General features: G+C 37.5%; 1 protein-coding gene across 3 annotated transcripts in view; it reads right to left on the bottom strand.

Annotated features, from left to right (window-relative positions):
* CAND1 (cullin associated and neddylation dissociated 1) overlaps positions 1 to 17,422 on the bottom strand; it is a 48,537-nt gene that overhangs the window by 7,668 nt on the left and 23,447 nt on the right. For all 3 annotated transcript variants that reach the window (XM_004370612.3, XM_023725921.1, XM_023725920.1), the window contains exons 5-11: positions 15,414 to 15,670; positions 15,221 to 15,326; positions 13,879 to 14,024; positions 6,661 to 6,953; positions 3,822 to 3,963; positions 1,985 to 3,478; positions 1,136 to 1,231 (exon numbers count right to left, since the gene is read on the bottom strand). In XM_004370612.3, the coding sequence (XP_004370669.1) occupies positions 1,136 to 1,231; positions 1,985 to 3,478; positions 3,822 to 3,963; positions 6,661 to 6,953; positions 13,879 to 14,024; positions 15,221 to 15,326; positions 15,414 to 15,670 (2,534 nt within the window). The remainder of the gene's footprint in view (positions 1 to 1,135; positions 1,232 to 1,984; positions 3,479 to 3,821; positions 3,964 to 6,660; positions 6,954 to 13,878; positions 14,025 to 15,220; positions 15,327 to 15,413; positions 15,671 to 17,422) is intronic.

Below are 17,422 nucleotides of genomic sequence, written 5' to 3'. Positions count from 1 at the left end.
GGTAGCTGTGGACAATTAGTCCTTCGGACTAATCTTTTCCTTGTATCCTGTTCTCTTCATTCTCCCTTGCTCCCGAAGGGATGAGACCAGTGGAGTAACTAACATGGCTGCTCACAGGCTTTTAAGACCCCAGACACTACTCACCAAGGTAGAATGCAGAGCATTGTCTTTATAAGCTGTGCTATACCAATTGAGCTAGATGTTCCCTGAGACCATGGTCCCCACAGCCCTCCGCCCGGCAATTCAGTCCCTCAGGGAATTTGGATGTGTCTATGGGGCTTCCATGACCTTTCCCTGTACAAGTTTTGCTAGTTTCCCCTGTATTGTGTACTGTCTCACCCTTCACCCAAGATACCACTTATCTACTGAAATAGGCCTATTCTTGGTACATTTCACACATAGAACGAAGAACTAAGAAACCGGGGCTTATAAGGATTCAGAATGAAGACAATGAGGGGAAAGGGCTTTGAAAACAATGTCAAACAAGGAACAGATGAGAAAACCAGAAATACTTAGGCAAAAAAAGAATGGCTGAGGGTGAAGATAGAATATGACTCCTATCTACAAATCGTTGAGAAGCTGTGATGTAAAAAAGAAAGCAATTTAATTCTGAATTACAAAAATGGGATGGAAGTGAGACGGAAGATATGCACAGAAGTTATGCTTCCATAAAGAAAAATAATCATCTAAAAAACAGAACTGTTAAACAATGGATAGGTCTCTTAAAGTATGCAACCTATCATAAGAAAAGGTGTAGCAGAGAGTCAAACCAGGTGAAGTACCGGACTAACTGGCCAATAAGGACCCTTCTATCACTTGAAGATTCTAGAATTCAGATCTCAAAAATAAGATGTGGAGTCCATTAAAGACATCTTAATGTATTCAGTAATTGCAGTTATTTGCAAAATCATCCAGTAACAATTTCAAACTAAGGGATGACAGGATATAAGCAAAGGTGGTTTATTAAATTTATAATTATCAATTGTCTTTTTAATGAAACAATTATTGGACCCTTATCAGCATTTTAATTAATTACTTGGTAGTTTTCTTAGTTATTGAAATTAAGAGTTTCTTGACAATAACTCTATCTTTCAAAAAAATAGTTAATCAGTATGTTTATCTTTTTTCCACTTACCTATGCAGTTCTTTAATAGTGGATCAATAGGTTGTGGATGATCAGAAATAGTAAACTTAACAGCTGTAACCACTGAGCTTCGGGCATATGATGAGCCTAATTAAAAATAAATTGCAAGTCTATTGGTATGTAATCCACAAAAACTGAGAGAGCGTTATCATTTTCAAACCACTTCAAATAACAGTGCCTTCAATTTCTTAAAATTCTCTTTGGCCAAGACAGGTATTTCTTATTGTTCTCAGGACACTAAAGGAACAAAGTTTACCAGTCTTATGAAATATAATTCCATTAGATTTCAAAAGAAATAATTTCCTCTGGGAAGAAGGGAGACTCAGGGAGCTGCAGTGAAGTATTTCCCTCACAAGAAGGAAATAATTATAAGATCTTCAAATATTTTACTAAGAAAGAATGCAATTTCTAGAATGAATGGCCATTATTACCTTCTATCTAAAGACAACAACTAAAGATCTGAAAATGCTTCTAGGATCCTTCATTTGAACAAAGTACTTTCACCAGTTTTAGTATTACAGCTGGTACCAGCAAGGTCTTAATTCAAGAGATATTTATCTTTTCCATATTTTTAAGACAAAATAGTAACATTAAAATATAATGACCTTAGGAATTAGAACAGACTTAATCATTATCTAGTTACACTCTCTATCCTTTTTAACAATAAAATGTCATGTGAATATGGCTCCATATCATAAAATAAAGTAGTACTTACTCATCATATACTTAGCATCTACATGTAACAAAATACAGACATGTTTTAATTCCATTAGGCATCTTTCAAGGCAATTAACTGTCAGCAAAACAAAATTTTTTATATCAGAAAAGCTAGGTACCCACCTGATATCAAGTAACCCTTAAGCCGTGGTAGGAGAGTTTCTGGATCAATTAGAGTGAGCTTGCCGAGACACTCGGCAACAACATTTCTGGTTCCTTCTTCTGCACACTCACAGTGCTTTAGTAATAAGGCCCAGATGTTTTCAACATATGGTTTAAGGCCTACCACTGATGCAGAGCTAATGATCTCCTTCAAGGAATGAAGCAAAAGATACTGCCTCTTGGGTTGACTGGTTATTTCTTGTAAGACAAAAGGCAGATATTCAGGCAGGTTGCCCACACTAATGCTGCCTAATGCATAGGAGGCAGCTGATTTGACTTCTTCACTAGGAGATGAGAAGGCTTCTAATATTACAGATTTCAGTTCCAGCTGCCCACTTAAATCAATATGATGCCCAACTTCTCCAAGAGAAAGCAGAGCTAACAGACGAATGGAATCTGTAGACCGTGAGTTCTTGACATCTTGAATAAACTGACCTACTACAGCTGGTCCTTCTTTAGGACATGCTCGAGTAAGGGCAGCTACACATTTGGCAATGGAATAATAAGACTGCTTGTGAGTGAGAGCTGTATTCTGAGAGTAAACTGGACCTGTCAGCATGCGCAGCAAATCCATGTATCCTAGATTATTTGTTCCAGTGACAACCAGAGCTTGGAAAAAGTCTAGCATGGCGCTAAGAGCTCCTCCCTGCAACAAAGGTGATCTTACAAGTCCAATAAGTTCATTGAGAATGGATCCACTTATCTTTGAAAGGGAGGAGGGATACACTTTTGCCAGTGTAGTAAGAAAACTGATAGCCATCTGAGAAACATGCATATCACTTTCACTGATAAGAGGTGGAAGCTCATCTAGAACTGCATCAATCATGGCAGCTGTCAAGCTGTCACTATAGTTTTTAATGAGAATATCTAGGGCAGAAAGGGTACCCAGTTTCAGAGCTCTCTGGTTTTTCCTGAGAAAGGAAGCAAGGATAGGAACCCCTTCTCCCAGGACAGGCCTCAAATCTATCTTCAAAGGTGATCCAGCAATCAGTGTCAACGCCTTCACTGTAGTTAACCGAGTAATTTCATTCTTTAGTCTCTCCAAGAAAATCTGAAGTGTATTAGGCAAGTCAGAACCCAAATTATCTCCAAGGTTGCAAATAATTTGGCCCATACAAGAAATAGCTCTTTCCTTGACCTCCTGATCAATGTCAGCTGCTTTTAACCTCTTAATGGTACAAGTAAACAAATCTTTGATATAAAGAGTTGCATCAAACGAGGAAGGTTGATCTAAAGGACGGATTACTTTGACAAGCTGTTGTGTAACGAGAAGTGCTTCAGATGTAATTTTGTAAAATGGGTCTCCAACACAAGCAACCACTGGAGGGACCAAAGCCTGAACATGAGGATGGAAGACTTGAGGAGAGTGGTTACAGAGAATTACATATAGACACGACAAAGCATCAATCTTCAAATTTGACGAGCTTGATTTATCATTCAGCGAGAAAATGATTCCTAAAACACCAACAAAAAAAAATCCAATCATTTTTGCACATATTTTAAGAGAACATTAGAAACCAATCCCTAAAATACTGCCAGCTTCACATCATATTATCATCCCTAAAGCAGTAGAAATTCCACAATCCATGGTAAATATCAGAGCCAAAGACTTTAAACTTTTTACTTGCGAATTTCTAATTTCAGGTGCTCAAGACAGTCAGATTAAAGAGTTAGTTCTATGTGCAGATTAAGTTGTCACAAATTTTTCTTTTGAAGGAAACAATTATTTTAAACTTATCTAAGTCTTGATAAAGAATCTATAATAGGTCCTCAAAGAGATTTACCATTACTCTCATACCTGGTACAAGTACAGGGATGTGTTGCGTTAGGGCCCCAGGTAATACATTTACCAGTTCAGTTAACATGTTAAAACAACACTGCCGGGTCTTCACACTTTTTTCTTTCATCTGTTTGTGCAGAGCTTTAACAATGTTGGGAACCTGTAATTATCACATATTCATTAGTTGGTTGGGCATTGGATATTTCCCACAATACATTTAACACGAATTCAGGGGGTGGGGAGAAAGGGAAGAATATATCTTTTCTCATTAACTTCATTAATTCAGCTATCCACTACTACTGCTACTGCTAATAAGATGTAACATATGAGCAAACTTTGTTGCATGTACTATACATTCCCTTGTAACTTTACTTGCTTGGTATTGATAAAAAGACACAGAAAAGTTATCATTTAATTTTCTACGTACTAACAAAATAGTCTTCCCTGATTAATTTTTAATTATGAAAAGCATGAGACTAAATATAAATCTAACCAAATAAGATATTTTTCAACCAAAATTTTAGGAGCATAATTTATAAATGGTATTTTGAACAAAAAATAGTGCATATACGCATCAAAGAGAAAAAAGACAAATTATGGAAAAGCAGCCCTCAAACAGGTTTTTTTATCCCCCTAGTTTGCTGTTAACAACAAATGGCACAATGAATTACTTAATATGGCCCTTCTAGCCATAGTCTTTGTGACTCACACACAATGATTTGGTGGGACTATGCAAATAAGGTATACGGAACCCTAACAAGGGGATTGGTCAGTTTTGCCATCCCACTAGGCTTAAAATGAGCCATGCCTGAGGCAGAGAATACAGGCTCTCAACACCACCAAGAAAGAAGAGCCAGCAGTGCAGAGTGTCCTTTGGACCCGGAATCCCTGTGCTGAGAACCTCCTAGATCCAGGAGACAGAGAGAGCAGCTGTAACAAGGAAGACAGAAAGAGGCAGCAGAACCAGGACAGAGAGGGAGTGCTGAAACACTGGGGAAGGTGAGAAGCAGTAGCAGAGAAACTGCAGCAGCAGAACCAGGAGACCAGCAGGAGACCGCCCACCGAGCGAGAAAGCTGTCTTCAGGCAGGAAGCTTGCTGGCCGAGTAGGGCGCCTCTGGGCACTTGGTGAAGCCATGTTTGCTGATTCACAGAGCTAGAGCTGAGCACCTTTAAGCTGAGGTTTACTGGCAGAGTAGGGTGCCTTGGAACACTTATAAGCAGAGATAAAGGAGTTTTGTAACACTTGCCGGAGCAAGGCAGGGGCCGAGGCGCCAGAGAGAGGCCTGCCTAAAGGCACAGCTGAGAAGAGGCTGTCCTGATAGAAGAACTGTATCCTGAGCATTCCTGAACCTGAATCGTAACCTGTCACTTCCCTAATAAACCCCATAATTGTGAGTATGATCTGTGAATTATGTGTGGCCACTGCAATGCATTATCAAATTCAGCACAGAAGCAGCAGAGTGCCATGGGAGGGACGGTTGGTGTCAGAACTGGTAAAGATGGTGGAGAGAGGAGGAATGTCTGACCTCTGCCTCACAGGAATCAGCTTTGGACTGCTGATCTTGATTCTCCCTCCCCCTTATGAAGTTAGAGGAGGTCAGACGCCGCCTCCACACCATTTTTACACAATGAAATCAATCTCACTTCAAATGCAGCTACAAGTAGCAAGGATATGATTTGAAGACATCTGCTCTAAATTTTCTAATGTGTTAGTCAATAAAACCTAATAGGGTTTCTACTGATAAATCTTATGTATGCCAGGATACAAACAGAGCTTCTAAAATCCTTCAGTAGCAAAGCAGATAGAGATTTAAAAACTGCACAGATGCTTGCCATAACTGAACAATGATCTGAGAACCAGACACAAAAGAAAACACCTATCTAATCTGCCACAGGATCATCCCAATTTCTACAGTTTACTATTCTAAATAACAGCTGACTTCTGTACCCTAATTTAATTGCTTATGTCATCATACACTTCATCTCACTTCCTTCTACAATTAATCTTCAATGTTCATCATTATGAATAAGTTTATCACAAAATTCACTTATGTGCACTACTTGAAAATAAGATAGGTATAGTATGTGCATACTCTCCTCCTGCAATTTAGTTGTTTAGTCCCTCTCAACATTTGTTTTATAATCTATAAAAATGAACATATATATGTAGCCCATGGGCTGCTATAGAAAATACAATTAAGATAGGAAAATGCCAGGCATATATCAAATACTCAATAAATGGGAGCTTTTTAGGATGTTTACGATCTTGGGAAAGATGTCCTAAAATGGAAAATGTATATTTTATTAATAGTAAGAACTAGCATGTATCAAGCACTTACTACATATGGCAGGCACTACACTAAACGCTCTACGCATATAACCGCATCTCTCACTACCTCAGGAGGTAAGTATTTCTAAGTAGATCCTTATTACAAATGAGAAAAATGAAGTTTAGGAAAATGATTTAATAACTTGCCAATATCACACAGCTAAATAGGAGTGAGGCTGGCTATAAATACAAGTAGTCTGACTCCACAGCTCTAAGATTTCTCCATTAATGTCAAAAATAAAGATTACTAAATCTTAGACTATTTTAATAGTTTACCAGGTAAAACCAGGAATACTACGACTAAGATGAATAAGTTTTTAGTATGACTATGCGCTAACTACTATATAAAAATATCTCAGATAGCTTCAACTCCCGTATCAACATATACTTCTAATAGCAGTATTATTGAGGTAGCACTTAATTATTTCTCTAAAGATATTTTGGAATTCACATTTATATATAAAAACACAATTTAAAATAAAATCACGTTTATTATCATGACTTTCTAACTGTTATTTTCAACCAACCTGACTCTGAAGCATTGTTAAAGGCGTTTCTCCCTGTTCCATTGCATCAGGGTCACAAAGCCAACTTTGCACAGGACGAGTTTGTTTCAAAAGGGAAAGATACGCATGGAAAACATCTGCCTTTACATTCTCTTCACGCTCTTTAAATCTGGATATCAGTGCAGGAGAGACGGTCTTGTAGAATTCCGGAAGCATTTCATGCCTTGTGCTAACTACAGCATCCAAGCACTTAGCAGCTGCGCGTCTCACTTTCCAACTCATGTCATCATCATCACTGTATTCATCATCACTCCCTAAAGAGAAGTTTTAATATAAGTAGGCTATTGATCGTAAGGAAAGTATATTGTTTAATATAAAGAGTGGATTGATATTCAACACTAAGATAGTTTTTCTAAATTTTCACTAACATACAGCAAAAGGTAAGTTTAAAAAAATAACTAGAACTTTAACAGATGCAGTTTGTTACTTACGTAAATTTGCACATAAATTAATCTCTAAAGAAAAATGAGCATGATTGTGTTTTTAATTTGTTAAGCATTTTCTCATTTACTGTGGGTAATGAACTGCTTATTTAACCTTTAAAATAATTAACATTAAGCTTTAGAATATAAATATTTGTGAAAACATAAATTTCCCAGCATTTAAAACAACATGAATTGAAGTTCATTTCAAAAGACTTATTGCGCAATACTGGAAAATCAAACGATTCATGGAGTTTTAAAGACAACCAATGAAGTGGATTCGTGGCTAGAGACACTGTGATAAAAAGAATGGTCACCAATCCCTTTCCAACTCATGCCACCATCGTCACCGATTCATGATCACTCCCTCAAGAGAAGTTTCAATGTAAATAAGCTATTAATTGTAAGGAAAGTATATTGTAAAAGAGACATGTTGTAGAGCTAATTTTCTAAAGTGAAAAAAGAATCCATCAGGTTTCTTTGTGACTGCAAGGCTTTTCACTAAATTTGTTGATGGCCTATTAGGAACAAATATGCAAATTCTCAAACTTCCAAAATTTCACCTTAATTATAACAAGAAAATCCTGCCCATTTGAAAACAGAATAATCTTCTCCAAACTCCTTATGTTAAACCTTAAGCAATATTCCAAGTATAAACATTAAGAATTGTATCTCACTTATTTATATGTGGTAGATAACTTTTTGTGCGTGTAAAATCTGTAAAAATTATTTCCTTCTAACACCATCAGACAGTTGGGTAACATATAGTCAGGAGGGTGGCAAAAATATTAGCAGTTCTCAGGACAAAGTCTACAATTATCTACCAATTCTGTTATTCTTAGTTAAGGCTATACCAAAAAACCAAAACCAAACCCATTGCTGTCAAGTCAGTTCCGACTCATAGCAACCCTCCAGGACAGAGTAGAACTGCCCCACAGGGTTTCCAAGCAGCGGCTGGTGGATTCAAACTGCCGACCTTTTGGTTAGTAGTCAAGCGGTTAACCACAGCGCCCACTAATGATTCCTTAGTGGGGGGAAAAAGATGATGTCATCTCTTCATTGACTTATGCGCCAATTAGCTTTTTTTCACATTTTTCTTTCCAGTTGCTATCAAATCGATTCTAACTAATGGTGATCGCATGTGTGTCAGCATAGAACTGTACACCACAGGATTCTGAATGGCTGATTTTCTCGAAGTAGATCACCAGGCCTTTCTTCTGAGGTGCCTCTGGGTGGACCTGCACACTACTCAACATTTGAACCCCCAACGATTCGGTTAGCAGCCAAGTATGTAAACCATTTGGACCACCCAGAGACTTTTCCAATTAACTTAGCAACAGCTAAATGTAGCCAGCCAGTGCCTTAGGAAATTCTAGAATATATAAAACCCAGGCAAATATTGCTAAACCTAAGGTACTTGAGTCATTCACCAACACCTATTTAGATAAAAGTTGGAAGGTACTACCAAAATAGACCACCTACTTAAAAGTAACTAAAGTTTTCCCCATGTCAATGAACTATGGGAATTGCATTCCAGAAATACAAGCTTTATTGAAAACAAGTTTATAAGAAATTAACAAATGTCCTAATCACTGAAATTATGCTGATTATATGAGTTATAGTAACACCACGATGGAAAGGAAATAAATATATTCGGTATAATCCACACAACTGCTAAGAAGGGAGAGTGAGAAAAAAGCCTTAAGGTAGAAGAATGGATAAGAGGTTATATGTGAGAAAAAGGAATCAGGTAAAACCTCAAGGTTTTTGGTCAAAGCAACTAAGAAGAATGGAGCTTCCATTCAGAGATGGAAAAGGCTAAGGAAGAAACGGGGCGAGGGGGAAGGAACTACAGAGAAGGTATTTTAGACATTTAAGCAGCAATATATAATCAGTTGGATATATGAACTCTGAATTCACAGGGGAGACCTGTAAAGATAAATCTGGGTTGTCATTACACTGATATTAAAGCCAGGAGACAAGTGAGCTCAACAAGGAGTAAGACCAAGGACTGAGCCCTGCGATACTCCAAGGTTCAGTGGTCAAGGAGATAAAACACTGCCATGAAAGACTGAGGAGTAATCTCAAAAACATGCCTAAAAAACCAGGAGAGTATGGTACCTGGAAGCCAAACAAAGAAATGCTGCTGAGACTGAATAACAGGCAGAACAAACATTTGAGGTCACTGGTCATCTTGTTTATCACTGAAGGAGCAGGTTCAAGAGAGGATGGATGGGAAGAAAGAAATTGGAGACCACTCTTTTCAGTTCTGCTGTAGAGGAAAGAACTGGACAGTAGCTGCTATGGAGTCAGAAGATACTATTTTGTAGTTGCTTTTGTTTTGTTTTTTGAAGAAGGGTGCAGACTTCACAGAAAAGTCATTAAATAAATTCATTTAAAGAATCAAAATAATTGCTTCCATGAACAACTGCCCCCTTTGCCATGAGACCAGAAGAACTGCTACCATTACTGATCAAAAGGAAGAAAACGCGGGAAAAATCTTCAAATTCTCATGGAACCCAGACTTCCTGGAGCCAAAGAGGCTGCATAAACCCCTAAAACTACTGTTCTGAGATAATCTTTAAATTTTAAATCAAAAATATCCCCTAACATCTTCTAAAAACCAAATAATAGTTTACATTAACTAGTAACAAATGTCTGCCTTGAGCATTGTGCTCTTTGAAGATCTATATGGGATCAAACTGACAACAGCAACTCAAAATATCAGATAGGAAACTTAGGGGCCAGTGAGTTTATGTTAATGGGGAACAACTCAGAAAAGGAGGTTAAGAATGGTTGCAGAACTCAAAGAACGTAATCAATAGTACTGAATTGTACTTGTAGAAATGACTGAATTAGTGTTATGTTTTGCTGTGTATACTGTAAATAACCACAAAAGAATCAAACTAAAGAATACTACCAAAAGTAACAGGAAATCCACATATCCACATAGCTACTAACACACCCATTTAAACATCTCTATTATGACACTCCCAATACAAGCAGAAACAGCTCAACATGTGCAACCACTATCCCTTGAGGTGTTGTTCCTTTCCAGAGGAAAATACGAGTCACAGCACTATGACCATCAATCTTAAGAGCCTTAGATGAAAGTAACACATGCTGTTGTTGTTAGGTGCCATCGAATCGGTTCCAACTCATGATGATCCTATGTACTAAAGAACGAAACACTGCTCGGTCCTGCACCATGCTCACAATCGTTGTTGTGCTTGAGCCTATTGTTGCAGCCACTGTGTCAATCCACCTCATTAAGGGTCTTCCTCTTTTCACTGACGCTGTACCTTACCAAACATGACAACATGTCCAAAGTATGTAAGACATAGTCTCGCCATCCTTGCTTCTAAGGAGCATTCTGGTTGTACTTCTTCCAAGACAGATTTGTTTGTTCTTTTGGGAGTCCATGGCATATTCAATATTCTTTGCCAACACCACAATTCAAAGGAGTCAATTCTTCTTCAGTCTTCCTTATTCACCGTCCAGCTTTCACATGCATACGATGTGACTGAAAATACCTTGGCTTGGGTCAGGCGCACCTTAGTCGTCAGGGTGACATCTTTGCTTTTCAACACTTTAAAAAGGTCTTTTGCAGCAGATTTGCCCAATGTAATGCATTTTTTGATTTCCTAACTGCCACTTCTATAGGTGTTGACTGTGGATCCAAGTGAAATGTAATCCTTGACAACTTTAATCTTTTCTCCATTTATCATGATGTTGCTTACTGATCCATTTGTGAGGATTTGTTTTCTTTATGTTGAGGTGTAATCCATACTGAAGCTGTGGTCTTACTGATGAGTAAGTGCTTCAAGTCCCCTTCACTTTAAGGAAGCAAGATTGTGTCATCTACATAATTCAGACCGTTAATGCGTCTTCCTCCAATCATGATGCCCATTCTTCTTCATATAGTCCAGCTTCTCGCATTATTTGCTCAGCGTAGACTGAATAGGTATGGTGAAAGGATACGACCCTGACGTACACCTTTCCCGACTTTAAACCACACAGTTATCCCCTTGTTCTGTTCGAACAACTGACTCTTGATCTATGTACAGGTTCCTCGTGGGCATGATTAAGTGTTCTGGAGTTCCCATTCTTCAGAATGTTATCCATAATTTCTTATGGTTCACAGTGGAATGCCTCTGCATAGTGAATAAAACACAGGTAAACACCTTTCTGGTATTCTCTGCTTTTGGCTATGATCCATCTGACATCAGCAATAATATCCCTGGTTCCACATCCTCTTCTGAATCTGGCTTGAATTTCTGACAGTTCCCTGTGGATATACTGCTGCAGCCGCTTTTGAATGATCTTCAGCAAAATTTTACTTGTGTATGGTATCAATGATATTGTTCAATAACTTCCCCAACTGGTCAGATCACCTTTCTTGGGAATAGATACAAATATGGATCTCTTCCAGTCAGCTGGCCAGGTAGCTGTCTTCCAAATTTCTTGGTGTAGACAAGTGAGTACTTTAGTACTGCATTCGTTTGCTGAAACATCTCAGTTGATATTCTGTCAGTTCCTGGAGGCTTGTTTTTCACCAATGCCTTCAGTGCAGCTTGGACGTCTTCCTTCAGTACCATCAGTTCCCGATCATATGCTACCTCTTGAAATGGCTGAACATCGACCAATTCTTTTGGCATAGTGACTCTGTGTATTCTTTCCATCTTCTTTTGATGCTTCTTGCATCGTTTAATATTTTCTCCATTGAATCCTGCACTGTTGCAACTCGAGGATTGAATTTTCTCTTCTGTTCTTTCAGCTTGAGAAATGCCAAGCGTGTTCTTCCCTTTTGGTTTTCTATATCCAGCTCTTTGCACATGTCACTGTAATACTTAACCTTCTGGAGCCACCTTTTGAAATCTGTTCAGTTCTTTTCCTTCATCATTTTTTCCGTTTGCTTTACCTACTCCATGTTCAAGAGCAAGTTTCAGAGTCTCTTCTGACACCCATTTTGGTCTTTTCTTTCTTTCCTGTCTTTTTAATGGCCTCGTTTTCTTCATGTATAATGTCCTTGACGTTATTCCACAACTCGTCTGGTCTTCGGTCTTTAGTGTTCAATGCATCAAATCTATTCTTGAGATGGTCTCTAAATTCAGGTGGGATATACTCAAGGTCGGACTTAGGCTCTAGAGGACTTGTTCTAATTTTCTTCAATTTCAACTTGAACTTGCATATGAGCAACTGATGGTCTGTTCTGCACTCAGAGGATACTGAGCTTTTCCATCGTCTCTTTCCACAGATATAGTCGATCCGATTCCTGTGTATTCCACCTGGCAAGGTCTATGTGCACTGTCGCCATTTACATTGGTGAAAAAAGGTATTTGCAATGATGAAGTCACTGGTCTTGCAAAATTCTACCATGCAATCTCTGGAGTAGTTTCTATCACCAATGCCGTATTTTCCAACTACCAATCCTTCTTTGTTTCCAACTATTGCATTCCAATCACCAGTAACTATAAATGCATCCTGATTGTGTGTTTGACCAATTTCAGACTACAAAAGCTGGTAAAAATCTTTAATTTCTTCATCTTTGGCCTTAATGGTTGGTGCCTGAATTTGAAAAATAGTCGTATTAACTGGTCTTCTGTGTAGGCGTACGGATATTATCCTATCACTGACAGCGCTGTACTTCAGGCTAGATCTTGAAATGTTCTTTTTGATGATGAATGCAACACGATTCCTCTTCAAGTTGTCATTCCCGGCACAGTAGACCATATGACTACCTGATTCCAAACGGCCAATACCGGTGCATTTCAGCTCACTAATCCCTAGGATATCGATGTTTATGCGTTCCATTTCATTTCTGACAATTTCCGATCTTCCTAGATTCATACTTCTTACATTTCACGTTCTGATTAGTAATGGATATTTGCAGCTGTTTCTTCTCATTTTGAGTAGTGCCACATCAGCAAATGAAGGCCCCAAAAGCTTGACTCCATCCACGTCATTAAGGTTGACTGTACTTTGAGGAGGCAGCTCTTCCCTATTCGTCTTTCCCCTCTTCCACCCTGGGGGGGCTCAGCTTCCGGCACTATATTAGACAATGCTCCACTGTTATTCATAAGGTTTTCACTGGCTAATTCTTTTCAGAAGTATACAGCCAGGTCCTTCTTCCTAGTCTTAGTCTGGAAGCTCAGCTGAAACCTGTCTGCCATGGGTGACCCTGCTGGTGTCTGAATACCGGTGACATAGCTTCCAGCATCACAGCAACACGCAAGCCCCCACAGTAAGACAAACTAATAGTCTTTCAAAACCAACCAAACTGCTCTGAATATGTATATTTTACAGGTACAATCGTTTTTTATAATTGATTTTCCCAAAACACTTTGAACACAAAAACACTTTGAAAAATTTGAATAATAAAGGAAAAAATATATACATAGTTGCTAACCAAGAGATAATAGCAACATTCTTTTATCCTTTATGTTTAAAAAGAAAACTGGAACACAGTAATTTTTATTGCCTACTTTTTCACTAAACTTAAGACCAGCATTTTCTACATCCTTAAATATTCTCTTAAAACATGATTCTGGAAGTGTTGCAAAGCAGTTCACTACACTGATGCACTATAATTTATTTAATCAATTTGTTATTGACAAATATTGAGGTCATTTCCATTTTCATTAGTATAAACAAACAAACAAATGGTAATATTTGGGCTAAAACTCATCTCCATCTGTATCATTGGATCTTTCCTGAAAATTTAACAAACAAATTCCTTCTATTTAATTTGAAATACCTTGATCATCATCATCACCACCATCAGCATCCATAGCATTTTCATCTTCATCTTCATCATCGTAATTATAATTCGGGTCATAGGTAAGATATTTAAGACAAATATTTATAATGGTAGAAACATGAGGATATACTTCCTTAGGACATCTAAAGAAAAAACAAAAGCTACCTTTGAATCACTGTACTTTTCTCCTTGATTTCAGTATCTGCCACATTTTGCTTTAATATCAGAGTTTCTTCCCTTTAACAAAGGAAAATAGTTCTTAACCTCTTCAACACCAATGACCCTTGATCCTTCTATCCCATGGATTTCATGTCTTAAAACTATACTTAATCAATTATAAGACAAACTATATTTTCACATGTTAACATCATTAAGATAAGGGTAATTTTTACAACAAATGGTATATCACGGTTACTGAGGCATAGTATAGAGAGAAAACTGTACATGTTCTATCTTCCCAATGTGAGGCTAGAAGATTAAGCCCAGATGAACATGTTTTTTCAGCAACCAGGATTACTTGTGAAAATGCGAGTGCATATTCATCTGGGTTTTGTCTTCTACTTAAGTGCTGAGACGACAGAATATACAAATGCCCACATAGCCAACAAACAGAGAAACAATTTGTTTTTTCATTAGAGAGATGGAAATCAATCCAAGAATTTCTGATTTTAACTATCTGACATAAGGCCATTTCTCAAAGCTGAGAGTGACAAGGGATTACTGCAGGTAACAGCCAGAGAGGTCTCAAGACACTATGCTACTACACTGTCAATTCTGGCCAAAGGCAAAATATCTGGACTTCTAGTACATAAATGCATAATTTTTATTCAGCTTTTTAAAACGTTTCAGAACCAAGGTTTCCAAATTGAGAATCACTGCCTTATCAAAACGGATGACTTAGCAAAATAGACCTTTTAAAAAACTGTTGAAAAAACATTAAATTCACTATATGTTTCTGCCCAGACAACTAATTTACCCTGCTGATCTCTTGGGATAGACTGCATTATCGTATTGGCATCTCTTCTCTTCTAAAGCTAAATCAAACCAAAGATAATTATATTTTCCCCAAATTCCTAAATAAGTCAAAACAATGAGAAAGAAACACTTTCAAAATAAATGTGAGGACTGCACTTTAAAATAGTAAGATGACACTCACTTGGACTACTGTACTGGTTATCAGTTACTGTGTTGCTTAATGAGAAACTAACTAAAATACATGTAAAGTTCAAAATGCCAGTAAAATAACCTGTTTCTCCTCACAAACCTAATCCAGGTCTTAGTTATTATTCTGTTCTTAAGGAAAGAATTTAACTAAAGTATAGAGATCTTAAAAACTTACCTTCTCACAAACGATTCAAAGGCTTGAATGCAGTATTCTCTTAATTCATCATCATCTACATTACAAAATTTTACCACCAAAGGAATTATCTTCTCAAGGTATTCACCTAAGAAAAGCACATCAATTCTTAAAAATACACAGGTATTTTGATTTAAATTAAAGAAAACTTTAAGACACTTTAAACATTTCTTACCTATTCTATGACCAGCTTGCCTACTAATAGCAGCAATACACTGTATGTAAGTTCTTGTTGTTGACATGGAATCATTTTTGGACAGCTCTGACAACAGATGTTCAATGAGATCTACAAAAACTATATTTCCACAGCTCATAACCAGGTGGCCAAGAGCGATAATGGTTCTTTTCCTCACTGCCAGTCTAGGGCTGGTCAACTGGGGGAGTAGACAGGTCAGAATTGAAGGATGGAAATTAACAAGAAGTCCTCCTTGCCTTAAAATAAAATAAAAAAGAAAGAAAACAAATGAATTCAAGATGTCTGAGCACTACTAAAATGTCTGGCCTCTGATCTCAATGTAAATATTCCAAGAGTATAAATGTAGATGATACCAAATTTATAACAAAAGGAACTCTGAATTCTCACTATCTCTACAAATGTTACTAAAAATGTGAGCTAAATGAAGCAACTTGGAAATTTGCATATCCAAACTACCTACTGGACTCTAGACCAATATTCCTAATTTTATGATATTTTCAAACCACTGGCTTGGGAGCACATTAGAAAGAAAAAAGCAACCTTGTCAGTCTTCCCATTCCCAGATCTCTAAATTATTTCTTCTATTGATTATATATTTTGGGGGGGAGGGGTCACATCGCTCAAAATATTACGAGCATCTCGACTCTTTCCTCTCCCTATCTTTCCTCTATACACTACATTTCACCGATTGCGTTGGTCCAAGCCCTCTCTTCCAAATCATCCCAGATGTGCAATTCAATGAGACAACAGCAGTCAAATATCTATCACGTGCCAAGACAGTACGAGTGATAAAATCACAGAGCACAAAAGTCTGGCTGGATTTTCACTATTCATCAGATTAAGTATAAATTCCTAACCCTCCCCCACATAATTCCAATCTATAAGAGTGATTTCCTACTACTGTCCTATTCACTCTATATTCTGGAAAAAAAGAATAAAAGGTTTCCCAACTCCAAGATTACTTATGCTGGTGTATTCTACCTACACTTGGGTATAGACACCTATGTAAGTCCTACGCATTCTTCAATACTCAATTCCAATGCCACTCTTCCCAGAAAACCTTCCTTGATCCTTACCATCAAGTAGGAGTCTCTGTTTTAAACCCCAAAGTACACTATACTCCTACTCAGTATTTAGTCCCATTCTACCTTATAATACAGCTATTTGTGTTCTTATGTCCTATACTATAAACTCTTTGTATGCCAGGATGATAGCTTCTTTTACTACATATATACCACATGAGGAGCCCTAGTGGCACAGTGGTTATAAGAGCTCGGCTGCTAACCAAAAGGTCGGCAGTTCAAACCCACCAGCCACTCCTTAGAAACCCTACAGGACAGTTTTACTCTGTTCTGTAGGGTTGCTATAAGTTGAAACCGACTAGACGGCAACAGGTTTACAAGTACCACATGAAGGCACTTGATTATTTTCAAGTTGACCTGAATTAGCCACAAGTAACATATATACAAATAATGACGACCTATAACGATCACAAGAATCAGGGATAAACTGAAAATTGACAGGTCTTCTGTGGTATTTTTCACTAGCAGTTGATTAAGTCTATCTTTCAAAGTTTGACTTCCAGAGGAAAGTAAAAATGGAACAAATGTATAAAACGAAGCTCCTTCCTCCCCAAAAACATGCAGTATAAACATAGTTGCTGAAGTTTAACAGCACTGCTTTAACTGGAAGATTTGCTACTCCCACAAGCACACCTCCTTATCTAAATAGATCACTGTACTCAAAAATACAAGAGAGTAAAACATGAAAACTGTGCTGAAACATTTAAATCATAAATTTTATTACTTTTCAGAACTATAAAAAACATGTTTGCTATGCCGTATTATACAATAACTACAATGAACTTACTTTTCCCCTCAATCCCCACCACACACATTTAAAAAACAGCTACATTTTTAAACATGAATAATTTTGGACCAATTTTATTCTATTTATAGAAAGGCTTTTAATAAGTGCACGTAATATTT

Source organism: Trichechus manatus, unplaced genomic scaffold (assembly GCF_000243295.1).
Source record: "Trichechus manatus latirostris isolate Lorelei unplaced genomic scaffold, TriManLat1.0 scaffold00009, whole genome shotgun sequence".
Lineage (NCBI taxonomy): Eukaryota > Metazoa > Chordata > Mammalia > Sirenia > Trichechidae > Trichechus > Trichechus manatus.
This window is presented reverse-complemented; position numbering and strand designations above follow the sequence as displayed.